The following is a 25,160-nucleotide window of genomic DNA, read 5'->3' as shown; positions in this document are numbered from 1 at the left end:
CCCGGCCTGGGGCTCAGCCAGTGGGGTGCTGGAACCAGCCCAGACCTATGCGTGTTTCTTCCCAACTTTACATTAAGTAGCTTCCTGAAATCAGTCACAACGGGAGTGTTTATAACAGAAATGAGCAAACTCCACAAATCAGGATTCGGGTCCTCCCCCACCCAGAGGGCCAATTACCAGCACAGCCCTGGGCTCCACTGGCAATAGCACTCAACAGACAGCAGGGGAGTCGTTCACACTGTAAACACAAAACTGAGCAAACAGAAAGGGGAGGTGGGGCTCTGGGCCACTCCTGAGGCAGCTTTATTGCACCAAAGATTGGGAAATACTCAGTCCAGGGAAGTTGGCAGTTGGGTGCTGGGGTGGAGCTTAGAGGGCATGCTTATTCTATGGGCCACCAGGTCTCAGCTTCCAGCGTCACTGAACTGAAGCTAGAAAAAGGAGGGCATGGCATTGGCACACTGGAGGAATGAGAAATGGTTTGTACCTCCAAACCAGTGTTTCTGTCTGGCTTCCCTCGTGGCTCAGCTGGAATCTGCCTGCAATGTGGGAGACCTGGATTGGGAAGATCCCCTGGAGAAGGGAGTGAATGGCTACCCACTCCAGTATTCTGGCCTGGAGAATTCCATGGACTGTATAGTCTGTGGGGTCTCAAAGAATCAGACATGACTGAGCGACTTTCACTTTTACTGTAGGGCATGTCAAAAAGCACTAGCCAGGAGTCCAGAGATATAATGCTGTGTGACGTTGGGCAAGTCACTTTCCCTCTCTGTACTTCTTTTCTTATTGAGACAATCAGGAGATGAAATCAGTCTGGTCCCTACCAAGTCCAAAACCCTGTGTAAACCTCAGGGCTGAGCTGCCCCCTAGCACAGTGGTTCCCAATGGAGGGTGTCTGTCATCCAGGGAACATTTTGCAATGTCTGGAAACACTTTGGTTCTCACTCCTTAGAGGCAGTGCTACTGGCATCAAGTAGGGAGAGGCCAATGATTTCACTGAAAAAGCTATAATACATAGGATAGCCCCTCATGACAAAGAATTAGCAGGCAGGTTTGAGAAGCCCTGCCCCAGCAGGACAGGGGACATGGAGGGAACTCCTGGAGTCTTGTTTCCTCGTCTGTAAATTTGGGTAAAAAACCTGCCCTAGGGACTTCCCTGGTGGTCCAGTAATTAATATTCTGTGCTCCCAATGCAGGGAGCCCAGGTTCAATCCCTGGTCAGGGAACTAGATCCCACGTGCTGCCACAACAAACACCCTGCAGGCCACAACTAAGATCCTGCACATCCAAAACAAACAAATAAGCAAAAAAAAAAAAACCCTGCCTGCCTACCTGGCATGGGGTTGCAGTACACACCGTGTTCTGGCTCACCCCACACCCATTTCCAAGCCCTCTCCCTAGTTCTCCCCCACCATAAAGGCTAGAAAAGCTAAACACCACCTTTTCCAGCCTCCCTTGCAGCTAGAGGTGGTCACGTGATACCATTTGGCCAATAAGACAAAAGAAGAAATGCACCCAGGGCTTCTAGGAAAGTGTCTGATTTCCTGTAAATGGCATCTGGCTGTTTCCCTGCTTTTTCCTGCCTCAGACTGGAGGTCACATATGCAGTGGTGATCACCATCTTATGACACAGGCCAAAGGCAAGAGAATAAAAGCCAACACACTAAAGATGGCAGAGCCTGGGGTCCTGGCTGGCCTCACAGAAGGATGCAACTGAATCATTCCAGCAATCACCAACACCCCGACAGAAAATACAGCACCTTGAAGTCACCCTTAAGCTTTTGGTTACTTGCAGCCAAATGCCCTCCTGATGGAAAACTGGTGAAATACAATGTCAGTGCTCTGTTTCTAGCAAAAATCCTGCACAGATCCTACTTCATAAAAATGATCAAAAATGAGTTGCTTTGGTTGAAGTTGGGGGAGGCCCTGGGTCCAGTCCCCTAGCCTTGATCTCAACCTCAAAGATGACTCCCCCCTCCACTGCCCCAGGACCCTTTGTGGAACACGGGGGTACCCTAGCACACAGTTTGAAAACCACTGTACATGTGGAAGTGCTTTGTAAACATCTCGGAGATGCTGAGAATTGTTGCCAACTGGGTGAAAGGCACAGTCCTACAAGCAGACCTGAGACACTGTCCACACTTAATGGTGAGGAACCAGCCATGAGCAATTTCACGTAGGCCCAAGGTCACAGCATGGGTCCACGACCACATACTTGCCACTGACCCCACTGACCCTTCTGTTCCCTGATGTGGCCGTTCACACTCAGTCATCTGGGCTCAACACTGCTCCACTCCCCTCCCCGACACTCACCATTCTTCAGCCTGCCCTGCTCTGTCCATACCACTCCCCGCTGCTCTGCATGTCCTTTCCTTCCCCCACTCGTGTCTCCATCAAAATCTTGCCCAGTCCAGATGCCACCTTTATCAGCCCCCACAACAGACCCTGGCCGGTCCTTCTGCAGCCTCCTGGGGCTCTGCATCCTGCCTGAGGCTGGACAGACCAACCTAGAGAATTCACCACTTCCTATGGGACAACCTGGCCCAGCAGGAAGGATACCATGGAGGCAGAGGGGGCAGGCAGAGGGGCACTCACCACCTTGGCATCTCCTTGCAGGCAGAAGGGCTTCTCTGCAGAGAGGAGAAAAGGGACCAGTCAGCGAGCAACTTCCTTAGGTCACATCTTTTCTAACTAAGAGGGAGCATGGGGCCCAAGCAGAAGCTTTCAGAGTAGGCTCAGTCCTAGGGGGAGCAATTACCTACCAGACAAGGTACACAGAAGCCCCTATACCCAAGCCTCCAGCCGGCCTAACATCGCTCCCCTCCCCTCCCTCACACCCACCATTCTTCAGCCTGCCCCACTTTGTCCATTCCACACCCCACTGCTCTGCATGCCCTTTCTCTCCTGTACTCATGTCTCCATCAAAATCTTGCCCAGCTCAGATGCCACCTGCTCCATAAGGGCTGAATCCCCCAGAATTCCTAGACAAGAATCTTGGACTCCCACCTCTTGGATAGCCCTGATAGCATCTCAGCTCTTACTAGATGAGTTAGTGGAAATGCCCTCTGCTGCAGGCTCTAAGCTCCTAAGAACAGGGTCTACCAGACCCAGCTCTGTCTGACCCATAAAATTGTGCCCAGTGCTGGACTCATAGGAGGCCCCCAGAAAAACTTCCTGAACAAATGAGGGAATAAACGGATGAAGAAAGGAAGGAAGGATGGAATCTTACTTTTTTTCTGGGTCATGATGACACAGTTCACGACAACTATCAGAAGCAGACCCAATGCTGTCACACCCACAATCAGTTCTAGAAGGAAAAGAGAAGTTCAAAACAGCTGCAAAAAAGTAAACTTGGGACTTCCCTGGGGGTCCAGTGGTTAAGAACCTAGTTTGTAAAACAGGGGACGTGGACTGGATCCCTGGTTGGGGAACTAAGATCCCACATGGCTTGGAGCAACTAAGGCAGCGTGTCACAACTAGAAAGCCCGAAGGGTTGCCACTACGACCCAATGCGTGTGTGCTAAGTCGCTTCAGTGGTGTCCGACTCTGCGACCCTGTGGACTATAGCCTGCCAGGCTCCTCTCTCCATGGGATTTTCCAGGCAAGAACACTGGAGTGGACTGCTATGCCCTTCTCCAGGGGATCTTCCCGACCCAGGGAATGAACCCGCATCTCTTACGTCTCTTGCATTGACAGGTGGGTTCTTTACCACTAGCGCCACCTGGGAAGCCCCAGCCAAATCAATCAATCAATTAATTTTTTTTAAAGGAAACTCTAATGTACCAGGTCAGTCAATGACCAAGGATGACTGGGGCTGTCGCAGGCAAGGGACAAGCCCAGGGCAGAGACTCTGAAATGTGATTACAAAGCAAACAAACCAAAATCCATGCACCAAAGAAAACACACCTGTGGGCCACACTCAGCCTGAGGACCACGAGTTTGAGCCCTCTGGTGTAGTCCAGGAGGGAAGCCCACAACACAGCGACCTGGCCCAGCCCACTGTCAAAGCCTAGTGTTTCATCAGAAATGGCAAACAGAAGACCATCTCCATTTTGAGATAAAACAGGGACCCTATGTCTCCCCATCCAGGAATTCTTAGTGGCATCACTAAATCTTGGAAGAAAGCAAGTCTCAATGCTACCTGCATCCCAGGATGGACCACAGGGTCCAGCCCATAACAAGCTCTCAGTAAGACTCTTAAGAGGGCTTCCCAGGTGGCACTAGTGGTAAAGAACCCGGCTGCCAATGCAGGAGACATAAGAGATGCGGGTTCAATCCCTGGGTCGGGAAGATCCCCTGGAGGAGGAAATGGCAACCCATTCCAGTATTCTTGCCTGGGAAATCCCACAGAGGAGCTTGGCAGGCTACAGCCCTTGGGGTTGCAAGGAGTCAGACACGAATGAAGCAACTTAGCACACACACGCTAAGACAGAAGGGAGGGAGCAAGGATAAACGGGACCTCTTGAGACTTACCAATGGGAAGAGAGATGTTCCCTGCGTTGGGCTGTTCCACTGGGGAACTTGGAGGACTTGGGACTTTTGGGAGGAGGAAGAAGGTGCTTGGAGCTGTGCTGGGCCCCAGAGTCGGCTCCATGTGCTGGGATCTTGTGGTGGCTGGGCCCCGGGCCACCTTCCAGGTGGGGAGCACAGAGGTGCAGACTGCATCTGTCGATGCGGTACCAGGAATGGCCACAGAACTGCAGCTGTGGGAGGAGAAGGCGTGATTGGGACTGAATGACTCAGGGTAGCTGGGCTCACCCGTGGGAGCCAGGCTGACATGCAAGGGGGCAGCAACTGGGATAGGGGAGGGAGTTTGCATGCCACACCCGCTTTCAAGACTGTCCCTTCCTGTCCCCACCAAACCTATCCCCATGCTCCCCACCCCTGACTTCTAGGACAAAACTCCAGTTCACCAGGCTGTTCAGGGACCCACCCGCCCACTGTCAGATAAACCAGTCCTAACATTGGAGCAGGCTCGGCAATGCCTCCTCCCAAGGAAGTAACTGGGGAGATCCCAGGCACTGTGGCCCAGATGATCTGTGCTGGAAGCCTCAGGATCACCCCGGGAACAGCCCCTCCCTGCTCCTCCAGAACCAGAGGATGCAACCACTCACTTCCGGTGGGGCTTGCAGGTATCAGTGTATGATGTTGTATCTGAGAATGTCCCCGGGCCACAGGGAGCGCATATCACGTTTGTTGTTGCAGTTCCTTCACAAAAAATTGGAAACTGTCACCAATTCAGATATGCCATGGAAAAGGTGGGCCTTGGCCCTAAGGGAAATGGAGCCCCGGGGAGGTTTGAGGAGGCAAGAGATTCTGTCTGCACCTCCACCCCTTCACACCACACACACACACACACACACATACACACACACACCCCTGGGTGGTCTGTCCTTAACTAATTCTAGTGACTTTGTCTTCCTGGGGTACCACCTGACTTTCCAGGAGCTTGGGGCTTAATTTGATCATTTTTGGATCCCCAGGGCCTAGCACACAGGAGGTGCCTGATCAGGAAGGCTGGAGGGAAGAATGAATTGGGACAAGTGGACAGATGGGTAACCGGCCGCCCTGATGATGTTCCTAGGAAGGAGAGACCCAAGGGGGTACCCCAAGGACCTCTGGCCCTGGCCCCATACCTGGTTTGGCCACGCCGAAGCCAGGGCCGCATTTGCGCAGCGCCACGCACAGCCGGCAGCCCTCCTGCCTCCCCAGGGTGCAGTACCAGCCTGGCTTGCAGGTGCAGATGCGATTCTGTTTCGTTGTGCAGGCTTGAGTTTCCACCTGGTCTAGAAAGGAGAAGACGGCCGAGGGTCACGCCTCCCTCCACCGGCCACGCCCACTCTGTCTTTCCACCCAGCCCTACCACCCACAGACAGCAGACCTCTGCACCGGCCTCGAGATGGGGCATAAAGACTGCTGGCCACAGAGTCTCCGTCACAGTATGAACAAGCACACCTACTTTCTCAGGCACAATGTCCTCAACTCTAACAACGGGCACCGTTCCCCCACTGCTGCTCTTGGCCTGCCTGCCCCAAGGAGCTATTGAAGACGAGAAACAGTGACGTGCTATACTGTACATGTGCCCTTGGGCATGAAAACAAAGGTCTAGAATAAGCCCAGCCAGCTCAAGGGCAAAGAGGCCAGGAGAGGATGCCCGGGCCCACCCCTTACTCTGAGCCGACTCACCAGAGCTGCAGCGCGAGTTACAGCTAAAGCATGCGGTGACCAAGTTCCAGAGCTGGGTGTATGTGCTGCTCTCACAGGAGGCACATATGGTGTCCAAGGTCGTGTTGCATAAAGACTGTACACGGTAGCCTGAAAAAGTGAAGGCCAGGAGTCTCGGTGGAGGAGGGCAGTGGGGCAGGGGGTGGCTTCTGACAGGACCCAGGCTCATCCTCTGTCCTCCAGAGCCCCAGAGTTCTGAGGCCTGGTTGGGAAGCTCTTTGATAAGAGTTTCAACTCCTGCATCATCTCCCATCTAGCGTGTGCCAGCCATCACTCCATCTCTGAACCCTGAAGTGCTCCTAAAATATCTTCCCCTCTGCTCTTTTCTAGGGCTTGCCTGGTGGCTTAGATGGTAAAGAGTCTTGCCTGCAATGCAGGAAATTCAGATTTGATCCCTGGGTTGGGAAGATTCCCTGGAGAAGGCAATGGCTACTCACTCCAGTATTTTTGCCTGGAGAATTCCATAGACAGAGGAGCCTGGTGGGCTATAGCCCATGGGGTCACAAAGAGTTGGACATGACTAAGTGACTAACCCTTCCTTTTCTGCTCTTTTCAGGTGCCTGGAATTCCACCATTGGAACTGCTGATTATCAGTCAATAACACTTTAGTAAGAACTGGTTTACCAGTTCTTATTAAAAAAAATTTTTTTTTTGATGTGGACCATTCTTAAAGTCTTTATTGAATTTGTTCAATATTGCTTCTGTTTCATGCTTTGCTTTTTGGCCACAAGGCATGTGGGGTCTTAGCTTCCTGATCAGGGATGGAACTCACAACCCCTGCATTAGAAGGCAAAGTCTTAACCACTGGACCACCAGGGAAGTCTTATCTTTTCTTCTTTATAATTGGCTGAAATTCTTCATCTGAGAAAGGTTAAAAAAAAAAAAAAAAGGCAGCAGCAGCCATCCCTGGTATTCTATCAAGGATGAGGCCATGGGACTCCTGGGGGCCTCAAAGAAGATGTGCCTGGGGATTGAGAACACCCAGGCAAACCGTGAAGAAGTTTCTCTTCTGAGCCCCATTCCTATCCTGCACCTTCACTGTTGTGCTATTCGAGTGCCTTCTTACAGAGACCTTGCCAGTTAATAGAAGAAAGAAAAGTCACTTCCCTGGGATCTCTTAAAATGGCCATGGTGAAAGGTGCATTTGTGCCTGCCCACATCTCAAGCTAGTGGCTCAAAGCTCTCCCATGGCTTTCTAGATCTTGCAGAATAAAATCTAAACTCCTTACCATGGTCCCTGCTAACTCACTTGGGGCCACACACTGGCCTGCCTGTTCTCCATGTGCACCAAACAAGCTAACACCTCAGGGCCTCTGTCCCCCTGTATATCTGCATGACTCACCTCCTGCACATCTCTGCCCACAAGTCAGCTCCTCAGAAAGGTCTTCCATGACCAGCATGTCCCACTCTGCCTCCATCTGCCCTCCCCTCTCGTTTCCTTCACAGACCACACGTCTATCTCCTCTATTGGTTTATCTGCCTTATGCTCTTGTTAGAATGCAAAATCCATGAGGGTGAGGACTTTGCCTGCCCTGCTCTCTGTCATGTTCCCAGCATTCAGTGCCTGACACTTAGCAGATGCTTTATAAACATTACAGGAATGAATATATAAACAAACGAGTAGATGGACAGCCCTCAGAGTTGGGCTGCCTGGCTCTCTCAACTGGGATTAGGCCTCAGGTCCACCACCTATGAAATGGGCAGCAGTCACTGATTTAATCAAATATGCACTGAGCACCTCTATGTGTCAGGTGTTGCGCCAGGTGCTGGGGATTCAGCAAAGAACAAGCCACACAGTCCCTGTTCTAAGTAGTGCACAGTGGGGGCTATAGAGGAGACCCAGGCCATGATCACAGTGTAAAAAGAGCTGCTGCCATGGGGGCTGCCAAGGGCCAGTGGGAGCTCAAAAGTAGAGCCCAATCTGGCCAGGCAGTGTGGGCAAGCTTCCTGAAGTAGGGGGCCATCAGAGGTCTAAAAGATCAATGGGAGCACACCCAGGGAAGGCAGAGAGAACGACATGTGCAATGGCCCAGAAGCAAGAGCGATCATGGGGGTCGATTCATGGAACCAGAGGGAGCTCAGTAAGAGTCTAGGGCCATGACCCTAACCCCCTAAGCCCCGAACACACTGACTCTCTTCAGGGCACCGGCACCCAGGGACCCAGCCAGGCTGAGGGCTAGGGCCCCAGCGGCCACCCCTTACCTGGTGGACATTTGCTGCAGCACATCTGGATCTTGTGGTTGTAGTATTCTTGCTGCCGGCATGAGCTTCCAGGCTCTGGGATGTAGGGGGTAAACACAGCCTGGAAGGAGGAAGGGAAGGACAGACATCAGCGTGGACTCCCACATCCCCATCTGTGCCCGGCAAGTGTTTGCCTTTCTCCCTCCTGGAGTTCTATCCATGTGGGGACTTCTCCCTTTGGTGAGGGGGGCAGATAAAGGTAAAAGAGATGCCTTCTTTAACCTCCCCTTCACCCCACTCAGCGTAGCACACTCATGTCTGCAGGCAGAGACACCAAGGCAGCTGGCCAGAGGGTGGGGCTGGCTCCTAACCCTACACTCGGCAGATGTGAGGCTCTGAAGCCTCCCAGAAGGTGGTGGCCTCGGTCACAGAGAACCATAGTGCTCAGTCGTTCAGTTGTGTCCCACTCTTCTGCAACTGCATGGACTGTAGCCCACCAGGCTCCCCTGTCCACGGGATTCTCCAGTCAAGAATACTGGAGTGGGTTGCCATTTCCTTCTCCAAGGAATCACAGAGCTCAGCACAAAGTGCCCATGCCTAGGTTCTGCCCTCTTTCTTCCTGCACCTGGTAATCATCCCTTCGCCCTTCCAGCTGAGTACTGCCTCCTCCGGGAAGCCTTCCCTGACTCCCCCAGGCTGATTCAGGTTCCTCCTGCTCTGGGCTCTCTTTAAACACTGAATATGCCCCCTTCTGGCAATCATCTCATTGGGCTGAAATGAGGTACCTTCTTGTCCTCCCAGCCTGCTCTGATGCCTGTGCGTACACGTGTGTATACCCATACGTGTGTGTGTGCGCGCACACACACACACACACACACAGAGTCCTGGTGCTTCTCCCTTTCCTGTTTGGTCCTGAAGCAAAGCTCCTTCTCAGGGCTCCTCCCACTTATTAGAGGTGGCTGGGGGACTGCATGGCACTGCATGTTTCCAAAGCACCTTGGAAGGGTCTATTATAATGCCAACTCCCTCCCCAACAAAGGGTCAGCACCCAGGGGTGGACCCAGAAAGCTGTACTGTGAAAAAAAAAAGAAAACCTGCCCAAGTGATTCTGATGCTCCACAGCTGAGCAAACCTGACTGGCACACAGGCTGGAGCAAGATGACCGGGGGTGGGTCAGGGCGGAGAGCAGTGATCAAAGGCTGCGAGAGCCCCAAAACCACAGAATTGTGCTGCCCGCAGCCCTCTTCACTCCAACATTCACCTGTGCATTCACTGCATGGAATGGGAGGGCTGGTCTGTCCCCGCCATACCCCTCACTGCAGCCTGCTGTTCTTCCGGCTCAGACTGAACACCCCAGGCAGCAGCCTCCCCCATGAGAAAGGGAGGAGCCACAGCTCCTTCCCTCCAGCCCCGTCCCCCATGGGGGTGGGCACAGGTCTCAAGGACCCTGCACCCAGTGGGCTTCCTCCCTACAAGTACTTTCAGTGTAACTAGGGGAGCCCCTCACCCCTGCAGGCCCTGAGAGCCACAGGCCCTGCAGCTTCTAGAGGGGAAGGACTCCTCCCCAAGATGCAGCCCAGGGAGGCCTGCCCTCCCTGGGGGAGGATTTCCTGTCAGGGCCCAGAGGATCTGACGGGAAAGGGCCCTGCTGCGGCCAAGTCTGGTCTCTCTCTCCACCCACAGGGCAAGGGTTCCGGGACAAAAGCAGGCAGCTGGACCCCCTGGGCCCCCAGGTCACTGCCCAGAGTGGCCTCCCTGAGGCCTCTCATCCCAGGTCTTTTCCTGTCTGAATCTTGCTATGAAAGATTTTCCCTACACTTCCTCTTGCCTCTCTGACTCCAGCCTGAGCGGGCAGAGGAGGTCAGCTCTCCTTTAAGTCATCTTGACGCCTGTTTATCCTCTTGGACAAAAAAAAAAAAAAAATTACTGCCATGTCATGGCTAAACAATGAGGAACAGAAAGCCCCTTGCAGAGCGGGACAAAAGGTCACTCCCTCCATTGCCCTGCTCACTAGAGCAGAGGCCAGGCCAAAGCACAGCCCTGCAAGTTGGGCCTCAGGTCAGCAAAGCAGCTGTAAAAGCTGAGGGTCCTTGGAGGCCCCCAGAACATGGTGAGCAGCCTCTGGGAAACTTAGGGCTATGCAAGCTTCCAGTTCTTTTGTCTAGGGTTGGGGAGGCTCAGAGCCACACAACATCCACACACAGGAGAGCCTGATTGACATTTTAAAATGAGGAAATGAATTGGCTAGTACTGGATTCACTCAGCATGCTTAGCAGACCTGACCTTTCAAAATACTGTGTCCCCGAGTAAAAACCTGGACCTCACTGATGAGGATCAACCACCCATTTAACAGGTGGGTGACCTGTGACCGTGTGTGTGTGTGTGTGTGTGTGTGTGTGTGTGTGTGTGTGTGTTTAGGGGGAGATTGGAGAAGACAGATGATGAATGGATGATGGATGGAGGGATGATGGATAGATAGATAAGAGAGGGAGAGATGATGATAGAGGGAAGGAAGGAAGGAGGAAGGAGAACGAGAAGGAAGAAAAGAAGGATGAATCTAACATCCAATGTGTAAGGCACATCTGATTGTACCCATTTCACAGATGGGAAAATGGAGACAGAAGCAAACCCACCTCCCGGGGTTTCCCAAAGGAAATGCCAGGGCCTGGCTGGTGGCAGGACTGTGCACAAGGGGCCATTAGGGCCCACACTCCATCCACCTCAGGCCTCAGAGCAGCTTCACATCGGGGTCTGCAGCTCCATCTCCTCTACGTCCCAGGAGCAACTGCACATGCTCCACCCACAGAGAGACTCCTCCCCAACACTTCACAGATGCTCCAGAGGTGAAGTGATGCACCCAAGGCCACATGCCCGCCACCCCCAACCTGCCTCCCTTCTCTTGGGGGGCCCAAGCTCCGCTTTCCTGGACACAGACCCAAGACTCCAAGCACCACCCAAACCCTCTCCCACCATGTGCCTCCATCACTCCTCCAGGTTCTCAGCTTTTTGACATGAAAAAACTGGATACTCATTGGGAACTATTTGTCAGGCCTGGCTGCAGGCACTTTTTAAGATCCCACTCCCACCCTTTAGCAGGTGTGTGCCCATTTCACAGCTCAGGGAGATGCAGTCACATGTCTGAGGTTTGGGAGGGGAGAGGTGGAGATCCGATGTGACCCTTGCTGTGGTCCCACTGGAGAAATCTTTGGTCCCCTCCTCAGGACAGCTGAAGGAGCCAGCTCCCGGGATCTGCCCTCTGCCCTGAGTCACCACCGTGCCACCAGCTCCTGTTCATCCACCTTCATGCTGAGCAGAGCCTGAAGCACTGGCTCACGTGGGCGCTGGCTCATGTGGGCGCTGGCTCACATGGGCACTCTCTCTCTCTCAGTCCTTCTCTTTCTCTCTCTCACACACACACACCAGTGCAGGGAACCTCCCTCAGCTTCAGCCCAACATCCTCTGACTTCAGCTCTGAGCTGGTTTCCCAGGTGACCACGCAGGAACCTCAGAAGAGCCAGTCTCCGGCAGCAGGCAGGGACCTCCAGCATCTGAGACTGGGCACTGCTCAGACCTGCCTGAGTCACCGGGCTTCTGATCTCTCAGGAGCAAGCAGGAGCAAGGCCACCAAACGCTCAAAGGTAAGAGTCTGTGAGCAGGGAGGGCTGGCCCCGCTAATCCACGGTTCTGCCAGGTGCTAGAGGGACACGTGGGAGCCAATGATGAGGGGAACAGGACCCAGAAGTGGGGGCAGGATGGAGGCACAGCAGCTCAGGATGGACTGAGCTGGAACCTTAGAGATCATCTCAGACAACCTCCCATTTAGTGGTGGAGAAAGACATGAGCCAAGGAGGAAACGTTCATTCGTTCAACAAGCACATGGCACACAGGTGGTTCTAGGTGGCGGGCACTCAGCATCAAACACATGCAAGTCCCTGCCCCAGGAAGTTGGGCTCTAGTGGGGGAGACACAGACATGCACGGAGGAAAATGGGAAGTGGTAGCAGGAGCTAAGGAGAAGGGAAAAGCAAGGCGAGACGAGGGGCTCCAGCGAGGACGTGCTCCGTGTGTTCCATGCACAGCCAGGGGGCCAGGCAGCAAGACGACGGTGGACGGGGCGAGGGCGCTAGGAGACAGATACAGCAGCACCTGGTCCTGAAAGTCTGCCTCGTGCAGAGCTGTCCTTCTGACTCCTCAGCCCAGCGCTGTGAGGTCAGTACTATTATTATTCCCAAGCCACGGATGAGAAAACTGAGCCTCAAAGAGGTCTCTTAACTTCCAGCCATGTGTTTCTTCCCCACCCCAGGAAGACTGGATCTTAACCCTCCCTGCCACAGGGCCCACCCCAAAGGTATTCCCTCCCCCACTCAGGCAGCTCCCCTACTCTGGGTGGTAACAGGTTTCTCTGTGCCTCAGTTTGCTCATCTGTAAAACGGCTGTGTGGCCTAGTTGAAGTTCTAAGCTCTTTCCAGCTCTGGCTTTTTTTTTTTTAACTTTTTATTTATTTTTGGCTATGCAGGGTCTTTGTTGCTACACAAGCTTTTTCCTCTAGTGTGGCAAGCAGGGACCACTCTCTAGATGTGGTATGTGGGCTTCTTATTGCAGTGGCTTCTCTTGTTGCAGATCACGGGTTCTAGGGCCCTCGGGCTTCAGCAGATGCAGCATGTGGGCTCAGCAGTTGCGGCTCCCGGACTCTAGAGCACAGGCTCACTAGTTATGACACACAAGCTTAGTTACTCTGAGGCATGTGGAATCTTCCTAGACCAGGGATCGAGCCCATGTCTCCTGCATTGGCAGGCGGATTCTTTACCATTGAGCCACAGGGAAGCCCTAGCTCTGCTTTCTTAAAGATGGGTGTCAAAAAGCTCAGCCTCTTCCCAAGACCTCAGGAGGATGGGGTGGGTGGGTGGGCCATCCATGTGAGAGATGGAAAAACTGAACGATCTGGGATGTAGGGGCTGGGATATCAGGCAAGACTGAGGGCTGGGAGGTGGGCTTCCCAGCCCAGCTCTGTCCTCAAACTCTCTCCCAGGTGAGGACAGCTTGAGCATGTGGCCTCTGGAAGGAGGGGAGTTGGAGATGTCCATCCTCCCAGGCACACAGACACCTAGCATCACAGGAGTAATAGTGGCCTCAGTTCAGAGGGTCTGGATGCATGAGCTGGTCCTAGGAGCATCACTTACTCTCTCTGAGCCTCAACACTGTCATCTGTAAAATGCTGACATAACACCTTGCCTGTCTCCTCCTCCCTGGATTATCATAGGCATACAGGTCAGGGGGTCTTAACTGGGGTCCATCATCTTCTCCCAGACTCCCAGGAGACCCAGGGGAAACTCTCAGGGTCTGCACACAGTGTGGACTTGTGTCAGATGGCATGTTGGAAGTGGGCACTCTCTGCCTTGGTTTCAGCTGAGATCAGGCAAGGCAAGGACAAGTTGTTGGAAGCAGGCTACCCAGTTCGGGGGAAGCGCTGGGCAGCCCATGTGGGCTTCCTTCCCTCCTAGAAGGGAAGTCTGGGGAAGTAGACCTGTGACCCTTGGAATTTTGTGGTCACCCTCAGGCTGGCCCTGGCCCATTCCTCAAGAAGCCTAAGATCAGGAGACCATGGCAGGTCAGCTGTGGGACAGTGGAGTGAGCCTCCTTGGGGCAGAGGGAGGAGAAGGCAGGCTCGATGTAGGTGGCCTCCAAGGGCCATTACTCAAGAGGACCTCACCTGGAGCAGTGAGGGGACCCCAAAATAAAGAGTTTGGGCAAGTGGCCAAAGCCCAGGGGCCCATTAAGTGGCCAGAGGACAGTGTCCAGGCTAAGGGACAGGGATGTGGCTGTGAGTCCTTGAAAGGAGGCGAGCTACAGAGGTGTGCAGGAGGGCGAAGCTAGAGAAGGACCAGACTTAGCTGGTGAGTGAGGCATGAATTCTCTCCACTCTGCTCCCTCCCCTCCCTACTCCTTCCCACTCTCACCCTAGAGGACCAGAAATGGCAGCTAGCCGGGCCTGAGGAGGGAGACCAGGGCAAGACGGGCAGTGCACTGTGGCCCACCCAGCAACATCAGGGCCAGGGCACCAGGCAGGTCCCTCTGATTCTGGAGCCTGAGTCAGCGCGCTCTTTTGGGGAACTGGGCAACCCTGTACCAGCTGACTTCCTGCCTCCCTGCTCCCTGAACAAGACTCTGTAGGCACCCCAAGGTGGGGGCCCCCAGCTCCTTCTCCTATTTATAAATAGACTGTGAGAGGGGAAGGCAGAGAAGGACAGGCCTTGGGGAAGAGGAAGAAGAGGCTGCCACCAAGACTGTGTCATCTGAAAGCACAAAATCTACAGACACTCGGCCCTTCCTGCCAGCATACTGATGCAGCATTGTGGGGGTCTCCAAGCCTTCTTGATTTCTGGAGGACCCCCCCTCACCCTAAATGCCAGTACCCTTGCGAAGGGGTCTGACTCCCAGCCTCCCCCGGGAGCATCCCTGGGCACAGTGAGACCAGGAAGAGGACGTGATGGGGGAGGAAGCCACGGAGGAAGCTTCAGGCTTGCAGAGTAGCACATGCCCCTCAAAACTTCTCTTTTTCACAGAGCAGGAAGAACAAGAGGCTGTTCAGACCCAGGAGAAACACCTACTGTGTGCAGACAGTGCTGGGGACATTCCCAGGCACTATTTAATCTCTGAACCAACACAATGAGGTCAGCATCACCCCATTTTAGAGATGCAGAAACAGAGGCTTCCAGAGATTTGATACCATGTCTGGGACCATGCAGCTAAGAAGAAGCAGACAGGAGCTAGTCTCAGCCACACCTCCCTCAGTGTCCTCAGAAGTCTGAGCCCCGGCATCTTCTCTTGCTGCCTCATTTTACAGAGGAGGGGCCCAGAGAGGGAGAGTGACTCTCCAGAGAACACACAGTGAGCAAGGCAAAAGGGTCTCCAGGGTCCCAGGGCAGACAGCACAGCCTGGGGAACAGAGGAAGTATCTGCCCCAGGACCCAGGGATCCGCGCACAGATGGAAGCCGGTTTCAACCAATAAAGAAACCATATCATTTCCATGGCAGGTCCCTGGGGGCCTCGATGCACAGTGAGACACGGCAGAGCCATTTGGGCCTAGATCTTAGGGGATGCTCAGGAGCCCCGCGGACTTCGGGGTGCAGCCTACAGGGCGGTGACGCCGGAGCCAGGCGGTGGAGGCTCGTCTGCCGTCACGGAGACACGGGGCACCTGCGTCAGGAGGACCGACCACATCACAGGCGGCGGCCACGGGTGACACATCCCACTCCTGGCCCACTGCCTGTGATGTCGCGTTAGAAGTGAGCTGGGGGCAGACAGGAAGCCCAGGCTGGTATCCGGTTCTTGGGGCCACGCTTTGTGCTAAGCACCAGGGTAGAAAGATACCAGGGTGTGGTCCCTGCCTCTAAGGAACCCTCAGTCTAGTTGCAGAAAGCACCCCCAACCCTTTCCATCCCCCCAACACACACCCCCCAGGACAGGCCATATCACCTCCTCAATCTCTCTCAGCCCCGCCTTCAGCATCTCTCTGCCACCTACAACCTCCTTACTCTTTCTTGGTCCCCAGGCTTTCCAGACAGACCCGATGTCACCTTCCTACGCCAAGTCTGGCCCGAGCTCAATGTTCTCAGCCTGGTGTCTGGGGGTCACTGCCCAGGCCATGACAATATCTCCCACCCAGTCTTCACCCCGCACTGTCCCCTCTGGCTCCCTCCCCGTCTTCCATGCCCCTTCCTGCTGCTCCCTCTGCCCCAGGATCCTGCCCACCCCCAGTGCAGGGCCAACTCTTGGGCTTCTTTCAAGAGTCCTCTCCACTAGTCAGGCCTAGAAATCAGGTCTCTTTAACTGCCAAGCCTACTATATCAACACTACTCAGACTTTTCCACCAAAGGATACCTTGATGGAAAAGAAAGAAAAGTAATCTAAGGAAGGGGTTCAAATATGCTGGCTCTAACAAGATGAAATTTTTAAGTCTTATGTTTTACCATGAAACTTTTCTATGTCATGCCATAATATATATGTTTGTTTTTTGGTTTTTTAAATTTTTTATTGGAGAACAGTTGATTTACAGCACTGTGTTAGCTATAGATTAGTTTTAATGTGAAAATAATGCTTTTCCTCAAAATTGTAAAGTAAAATTGACACTCCAGGAAAAAAAAAAGTCCTCTCCACTATCAGATTCTCAAGGAAACCTTCTCTGGGGGTCAGAGGTTCCCTGAGGGCTCCAGTGACAACCTGGGTTTATCTCTCTACTGCCCAGACCACTTCTTGGTTAAATTATTTGTTTCCCTGTATCTTCCCACTGTGTCTGCACCCTCTAGTGTGAGCTCTGAGCAACATATCAGATTTCTGTCCCAGCCCTGTCACTCACCAGCCTCAGTTTCACCATCTCTGAAATGGGAACAAAAGCAGTGCCCACCTCATGGGACTGTTATGATTCACTGGGCCAAGGCGTGTGGAGTGCTCAGCACTGTGCCCAGCAGCAGTAAAAACTGAGCATTACTCGTTAGGTTTTTATTACTCATGGCTCTACGCCCAGCCCGGCGCACAGCCCACAGTGGCGGGGTGGGGAAGGGTGGACCTAATAGATGCTGAATTGTTTAACAGAAGCAAAAGTTTTCGTTTCCCATTAGCTGAAATGAGCTGGGGCTACAGCATGAGAACTGGGCAGGAAATGGGCATATATGTAGAGAGAGAGGGTGGCGTCCTCAGGCTGGCAGAGCCCCTCATGGCTGCTGCAACCACTGTGACATCCAGGTGGTAGTTTAAGCTGGGCTTGGAGGGAGCCATCTGGGGTGGACTCTTGGCTCTGCCTCTAGTGAGCTGAGAGCCTGAGCCCAGAGCCTAACTTCTGTGCCTTGACTGACTTTCCTATCAAATGGGGATGATACTGATGACCCCTCCCCTGGTGGCCTCAAGGACAAACGTCACTGGGGGCAAATGATGCACTAGACCCTTGCCTGGCACCAACGAAGCACCCACTGGCCGTCAGTCCTAGCTCAGGGTTCACTGTACTCTCCCAGTCGTCAAAGGGAAGTGACAGAGGGGCGGGTCCCTTTTCTCCCCACCTCACCACAGAGAGGAAAACCAAACCAGGGAGAAGGTCCCGAGGTCCTGGCAGCAGAGGCAAGCAAAGCAGGCCCCCAGAAGTCCTGCCCCTCTGCCAATGGTGGGGCTCATCATATTTCATACCGGAGATGCTCAGGCCAGCCCTACCCAGGCTTAGGGCCACCCCAGCGACGGCCACCGTGACTGAAGCCAGGCTCACCTGGGGCTGACCACGAGAGCTCCAGGAACACAGGGGGCTGACGTGGTCCACAGTCAGGTTTCAGGGGAACGGTTAAGGCCAGAGAGGCCTCATGTTGCAGGATGAGGTGGGGAGGGCCAGCTCCCCTTCCTCCCCAGTCCTCGGCCTCCACCCTAGGTCTTAGTCCAACCCAAAGCCCACCTCCTCCCTGAAGACTTCGATTCTTCCTTCCTGTTCTGCTGCCACTCCATCAGCCCAGAGTTCTTGCCTAAACTATAGTAACAGCCTGTCCTTCCCTTGAGGCCTGAGTGATCTTCCTAATACACCCTCTGCTCTGGTCACTCCCTTACCCAAAAACTCTCGGTGGCTCCCAGTTGCCTCAACTCCTGATTCAAAGTGAATGTGGTAGCTGAAAGCATGGACACTGGGATAAGGATGCCTGACTTTGAATCCAGACTCCTTACTGGAGGGAAGCATCAAAGGTGTTTTGCTTTTTTTTCCCCAATAAATGAGGCTTAAAAACCTCAGTATATACCTCAAGGGACATCTGTGAAAATTAAATGAGATAACACATGTAAAGTGCTTAGTAAATACTCCAAAAATTATAGCTGATACAATGTTTAAATTTTTAAATTTTGTACAATTGATCCTGAATAGCCTATAGCCTCGGGCTTCCCTAGTGGCTCAGCAATAAAGCATTCGCCTTCAAGAAAGGAGATGCAGGTTTGATACCTGGGTCAGGAAGATCCCCTGAAGAAGGAAACGGCAACCCACTCCAGTATTCTTGCTTGGGAAATCTCATGGACAGAGGAGGCTGGTGGGTTATAGTTCATGGGAGTCACAAGAGTTGGACACGACTAAGTGACTAAACCACCACGAGTTTATAGCCTCAAGTACCATCACTGAGTCTAACAAGGCTGTTGCTTAATTGAGGATGGTCTAGCCACTGTTCCCTGCTATCCATCCTCCAACTATCCACTCAGCCCAATCTTGCCCACCCTCCAGGGCTCAGCTTTTAGAAAGATCCCATGTGGTCACTGCAGGAAGAGGAATGTGGGGGACAGAGTCAGGAAGGTGACAAGAAAAGATGGGAGGGACCAAGGGGCCAGGTCAGGAAGACATGGGGTGATGGAGGAGGGGAGAGAGGATGGGGATCATGACATGAGGTGGGAGATGGGGGCTTGAGAGAGCCAGGAGGACAGGACAGGAAGCAGCAGGACTGGGGGCTTGTGAATGCAGAGCAGGAGGGGACAGGCTCACCAGGGACAACCTGAATGAACCTGGAGCCTCTGCGCATGCGTGATAGACAGACGCAGGACTCTGGGTCGGCAGGAGAGGGCAGGGAGGGGTGCCCTGGATGCTGGCAGGGGTCCTGCTAACTGAAGCCACATGCTGGGGCCCTTCCTCAAGAGTCATTGTCAAGTCCAGACCTTGGATTTGAGCAGGAGCCTAACGGAAGCCAGAGTGGCAGGCCACCTCCTGCCCAAAGTCACCGACCCTCCCCACCATCTCCCCTCTTCCCCATCTAACAGTCCCCATCCATCAGCACTGAAGGACTCTAGAGTGGGATTGAGCCAGGTGTGCTGGTCTCCGCTGAGGGTCGGAGAGGAGAAGAGAACTGGCCAAGCCCTCTGAAACTGGAGGCCAAGCCACGGCTGGGCCCAGGACCCCCACTCCGGGCTTCACGCTCTGCTCACTTCCACAGTCTCGGGCATCTCTCCTGAACGGCACTGGAGAAGGTTTTCTGTGAATGCCTGGAAGATGCCTGTCCACAGCCTCCCTGCCCCAACTCCCTCCCGGAGCCACTCTCACCCTCCAGCCCACTCAATTCCCTGAACCTGTGGCCACATCAGCCATACCCACCACAGGGCCGGGCTCAGATGGAAACAGACAGGTGGGCTGCTGTCTGGACGGCAGAGGAAAACAAAAGTCCCTGGGGATTTCTGCCCCATCTTCAGTCAGAGCACTAAATCAACCTAGGGTCCCGGCTCCGAAGCCGGGGACGGACCAGCAATTTGCTGGCCAAAGGGATCCACCTGTGTCCCTCGAAGTCACCCTGGGCTGCCAACTGTTCCCACACATGCCCACTCAGTGTCTGCTCCCAAGAGTAGGAGGGTAGCTGGTCTGCCCGGGGCCAGGGAGGTGAGCTCTGCAGCCTCATGGGCTAGCTAACAGGTCTTGTTCTAGTAACACAAGGTGGTTTTGTGATCCTCAACCTCCGCAGGCAACAACCGAGATGCAGCCTGTTCCAAGCCCTCCTCCCCTGCAAAGAGGACACAGAAGCTGAGAGGTCGGGCGATCTGACACGATCAACACCAGGGCAGAGACAGAGCTGGGGCCTCCTGGACAGCTGCCCTGCCCCAACCACCTCCCCCAGCATTGCTCAAACTTGGGGCAGTCGGAAATCAACTCCTGCAAACCCCTCTCCGTGAACAGACACTTCCTCTTCCTGTGCACGCACCTCGAGAGCCCCAAACCACAGTGATGTCACCACCACCTGTGACCTCACGACGTGACACGGTGGAAACTGTGGGCTCCAGAGTCCCAACCCCACAATTGGCATCTCAGCAGAGGGGTGCTCATGCCCAAAGTCTGGGAACTCAGAGCCGGGGGGTGGCTGTGCAGAGGCATCGCAAGGACAAAGGCTTCTGCAAGGAATGCCCTCTCCCCACTCAAGGCTTCCCTTTACCTGCAGGTTCCCAGGCAGCAGGTCCACAGTGATGCCCACGGCACAGACTTTCATCCCCGAAGTGCCTGAACATTAAGAGGGGCTAACTAGGTCGTAAGGGGTAGGGAGGTGAGAAACCCGTGAAGCCTACTCTGCCTGAGGGTTGTGCATCTTGTCTTGGCTGCAAGCTGACCAGCAGCCTTGATGCTACTGCGGCCTGAGTCAGGGAAATCATTCCAGCCAAAGCAAGTGGGATTGAGGTCAGCAAGAAGAGAGATTGAGAAGCAGAGATATTAATGGTGGGGAGGGAAGAACTCTCCTTCCTGGGAAAACTCTTAAACCTCCTCACCCCCAGTCTGTGGCCTGTGTCAAGCACAAAGCTGATGCTTCTCCAGCACTCCAAGAGTGTGTTAGGATCAGTGCTGTTAGGTTTTATAGAGATAGGGGTGCTTAGGCCCAGAGAGGCTAAGTAACCCGATCAAGGTCACATAGTGAGCTGGTACTTCAGTGCACAGATGGAAACTCTGGTCTCCTGGCCCCCAGGCCAGTGCTCCTTTATCAGGGCCCTGCTACCTCAGAAGCCACTTGGAGAATGGCAGTCGTGGACAGCATGACCGTAGAAGAGCCTTCACAGGGCTTCCCATTCTCAGGGTTACAAGTAAACAGAATCTTCCAGATTGCAGAGGTCAGAGATGGAAGAGATTTTAAAGGCAGTCTGGAGTCATCCCATGCCCATCTTGCTGATGGTGAGAAAGTCGAGGCCTTCTGCATCCTCTCCGCAGCAAGGTTATAAGACTCCCCTATTCTATGCCCCATGTCCCCCTTGTTCACCCTCAAATGAGATCCAGCACCTGTCACTCACTGAAAGGAGTAGGGGGTGGGGAGGATTTCCTGACCCCATAGCATTTGCCACACACCGGGCTCCTGAGGCCAGGCAGTTGGGCAGGTGGTGTGAGGAGCCCCAGGAAGGGGGTCTTGAGCAGGAAGCATAGCTAGAAGGCGGGCAGGAGGGAAACTGTTCTTTCTGGGCAGGAGCTCTGGGCACATGGAGGTCTGCCATCCCTACCACGGGATCCTGGGAATCTGACTCCACGGGGACTCCCAGGTCCAGCAAAGCCACAGATGCTCTAACAACTGCCAATGGGCTGCACAACTTAGAAAGCACTTTTTAATCCTGACAACCAGCCAGAGAGGTGGGGGATCATTCCCATTTTACAGATGGGAATACAAAGGCAGGCATCCATAGATGGACAGATACGTCAAGGTCACACAGTCTATAAACAGCAAAGTAACGGGTGAGCCAAGGTCTGTCCACCTCTGAGGCCGGGGCCCTTCTGCTAAGTCATCAATATTGCTTTCGTGGGGCCTGATGGGATGTCTGGAAGCAGGAGTCACAGCATCTCTGCTTTGTTCCTGTTTCCCTTGGTAGCACCCCTCTCTCTATCCTAAACCCCTGCCTTCCCTCCCTGCTTGCTTCCGGGCAAATCACATGCTTCCTGGGTTCCTGAGTCACTGCCAGTGGGTGGCCCTGTCACGAGCCGAGAGGGGGATGTGGGCGGGTGAGCACTTTGGGGAGAGCACTGCTAGCCTCAGCAGACCTAGCAGAGGAAAAGCCCAGAGAATCACCCCAGAGAGGAGACGAACTGGAGCCCAGCCCCGCCTGCCACCACTGGCTCTTCAAACTCAGCCATCTCATTCAAAACACAGGGTCATTACAAAGGTCAGAGGAATATTTTCGGACATTAAGTCAATATTTTTTAGCACTAATTACATGTCAGCCAGTGTTCTAAGCCAGTGATTCTCAACTGGGGTAATTTCTCCCCCAGGGGACATTTTGCAGTATCTGGAGACATTTTTTTTTCTTTTTTTGGCTGAGCCTCACAGCAGGCAAAAGTCACCCCGCCAGGGATCAGACCTGCGCCTCCTGCAGTGTAAGCGCAGTCTTAACCACTGGACCACCAGGGAAACCCTATCGGAATATTTCCAACTGTCACAACTGAAGGGTGAGTGCTGCTGGCATCTAGAGGGTAGAGGTCAAGGACGTTGCTAAACATCCTAAAACTCAGAGGACAACTCCCATAGAACCACCTAGCCTAAATGTCAAGAGCACTGAGAATGAGAAATCCTCTTCTAGGCTATGAGTCTACAGTAGTGAACAAGTCCCTGCCCACACCTGACTTAACATTCGAGTAGAAAGACACAATGCAAGTGAAAGAAATTTAATAGGCCAGGAGTGTTATATAAAAAAACAAAGCAGATTATGGGAGCGAGAGTATCTGGAGGGGAGTTTGTGTGTAAGTTGGCCAGAAAAGGCACCCCTGAGAAGAATTCATTTGAGCAGAAGGAAGTGCGGGAATGAGACCACAGGGGAACACTGGAAGCATTCAAGGTAAAGGGGAAGCCAGTGCCAAGGGCTTCAGGCAGGTGTGTGTGTCACACATTTGAACAACAGAAAAGCAGCCAGCATTGTATAAAGCTAGAACCAAGCTGATATGTAGAGCTGAAGGTAACACACACGCAAACACCCAACGGATGGCAGTACAACTCTCCCCCTCCATTCTTCTTGGTTACTCCTCCAGGAAGCCCTGATGGTCAAGACCGTAAATGTCTCCCAGCCCTGGAAAAGAAGAGTGTTCCAGGAGCCACTGGGCCAGGCCCCAGGACCAGTGAGGGCCGCATCCTCAGCCAGCAAGCAGGTTCCCCTCTGGGATCTCAGACAAGGGCAAAGGGACATCCTAGGACAGCAGGTACCCTGGATCACCCATCGCCACCAAAGGCTGATATCTCTAGGCCAAACTGGGGGCCCCCAACCTCTCCCCTAATTCAAGCTGGCCCCAAGCAAATAATAATAATAATAATAATAAGGCAAACAGAGACCCCTCAGCCTCAGGACTTCCAGGGGAAGGTAGGTCACCCAGCAGGTAGAGGTCCCCTCAGCCCCCTCCCAGCAACAACAGAAAGCTAGACAGCTGGGGTCCTGCCCACCCCCATCAGTCGGCACCAATCACCCACCTAACCTGTCAGCTTTACTGGCATTTCTTTGTTGAATGAATGAGTGACTAGATGAATGAATGATGCATTTCACACCAGCTGGCATATACAGCTTTTAAAGGAAGCAAAAACCCAGCTGGCAAAGTGATTCTCCTGCACTTGCAGTCAGTTCAAGTCTCCTTGGGGCTCTTTCTGCAACTCCCTCTGTTACACCCAATATAATTGGACATCACTGAGTGCCAGGGACCCGACTGGGGGCAGGAGGGGGACACAGGCACAGGGAGAGTAGAGTGAGAAGGGCTTTGGAATCAGAGAGACCTGTATTCAAATCCCCTCACCCCCTACCCTCCAGTTCTACAATCCTGGGAAATGCCATAACCTCTCGGAGACTCAGTTTCCACATCTCTAAATGGGAAGACCCCCTTTTAGGAGCTGCTATAAGGAAGGTTTCAGCAAGATTCTGCAATTAAATTCAAAGCCTAGTACCTGGCACTCAGTGGGTATTCGAAAAAAAGGTGTTGTGGTGGTGCTAATAATAAGGAGAAAGATTGCACAGAACCTGTCCTCAAGGAACATTCCATCTACTGAGGTGGATAAAACACCAGATTAAAAAATAGAATGACGTCTCTCCGCAAGGGAGATGAAGGGCTGGGAGTTCTAAAAGCAGTTCATCAAATTCAACTGGGAAACTCAGTAAAGGCTTTGGGATAGGGATAGGGGGAAATGTGTAAAAGACCCTGAAGGATGGGGTAGGGGTTACCATGGAGAGGGGACAGCATGGAGTGTGAAGATACACAACGACCATGAAATACCCAGATGCCTCACTCGCCCTGGCCTGAGACACAGGGGCAGCAGGTCGGGTGGAGGGGAGAGCAGTTTCTGCCTTGGCTACTGGGGGCCTTTTGCTTCTCAGGCAAGGAGAGAGGTGCTCTACTTTGAGGATGGTTGCCCCAGCGATGAGACAATCCTGGGAAGGAGGGAACAAGCTGATATGGGAGCAGGTCACAGGGGAGGGAAGCGAGAGACTCAGGCAAAGCCCTCTAACAACTCCAGGAGAGTGGCCACTGTCCGGAAGAGAAGCCCCACGCCCTTTCCCCCCAGGAGCTCCCATGATCCAGTTTTGGTGAGGCAGACAATGCCCCTAGTCTTGGTACCCTGCAGGCAGGCTGGGGACCACAGCCATGGGCATCCATACTCAGGTCTCAGAGTTGGGACTCTCCTGACCTCCTCTGTTTACACAACAATCTCTGGGGCAGCAACCCGCCCCCACACCAAATGTGAGTCAGTTCTGATCTGACAGCCTCCATCCTCTGCCCTGGAGAACTGGACTCTAAGGTATCTTTAGCCTTAGCCTGTGAGTCACCTCACATGAGTCAATACCACCTCCTACTTTCTTCCCTGGTAAAGATGTCCAGACGGGTCAGTATACACCCATCCATAAGATCGTGAGAAGGGATGAAGGCACACCTGCTCATTTGCCAAGAAGGGAAAGGAAGAGATGTCCTTTTTAAGGGAAGAGCACCCTCCCATGCCCTTCTATGAAATACAAGGAGTTTGCTGAGCCTCAGTTTTCCTTCTCTGCAAAATGGAGCCATTCAGTCTTACCAGCCACAAAGGGCAAAGGAGGAGCAGTCCTCTGCACACTCTCCCTTGCTGTCTGGTGAGTGCAGTCAGTACTGAATAACAGCTCTGAGGTCTCTGCTCTCTCTGTTTTCCTGGAGCCCCTTAGAGATCATGTCAGTCTTGACAACCAGCCCAGAAGTCCACCCTTGTCCCCAGATCCTCAGGGAGGTCAGACCAGGGGAACTCTAGGACAGCATCTTCCTGACAGGGCAGACTCTGAAGTGGGGTCTGGGCAAAGGT

General features: G+C 53.5%; 1 protein-coding gene across 1 annotated transcript in view; it reads right to left on the bottom strand.

The window, feature by feature from the left end:
• The window catches only part of TNFRSF1B (TNF receptor superfamily member 1B), a 35,350-nt gene that overhangs the window by 9,476 nt on the left and 714 nt on the right, over positions 1-25,160 (bottom strand). Inside the window, exons 2-8 of the mRNA XM_070385273.1 lie at positions 8,428-8,527; positions 6,187-6,315; positions 5,637-5,786; positions 5,115-5,208; positions 4,474-4,703; positions 3,230-3,307; positions 2,596-2,630 (exon numbers count right to left, since the gene is read on the bottom strand). Coding sequence (XP_070241374.1) covers positions 2,596-2,630; positions 3,230-3,307; positions 4,474-4,703; positions 5,115-5,208; positions 5,637-5,786; positions 6,187-6,315; positions 8,428-8,527 — 816 coding nt within the window. The remainder of the gene's footprint in view (positions 1-2,595; positions 2,631-3,229; positions 3,308-4,473; positions 4,704-5,114; positions 5,209-5,636; positions 5,787-6,186; positions 6,316-8,427; positions 8,528-25,160) is intronic.

The sequence above is a fragment of the Bos mutus genome, chromosome 16, assembly GCF_027580195.1.
Source record: "Bos mutus isolate GX-2022 chromosome 16, NWIPB_WYAK_1.1, whole genome shotgun sequence".
NCBI lineage: Eukaryota > Metazoa > Chordata > Mammalia > Artiodactyla > Bovidae > Bos > Bos mutus.
This window is presented reverse-complemented; position numbering and strand designations above follow the sequence as displayed.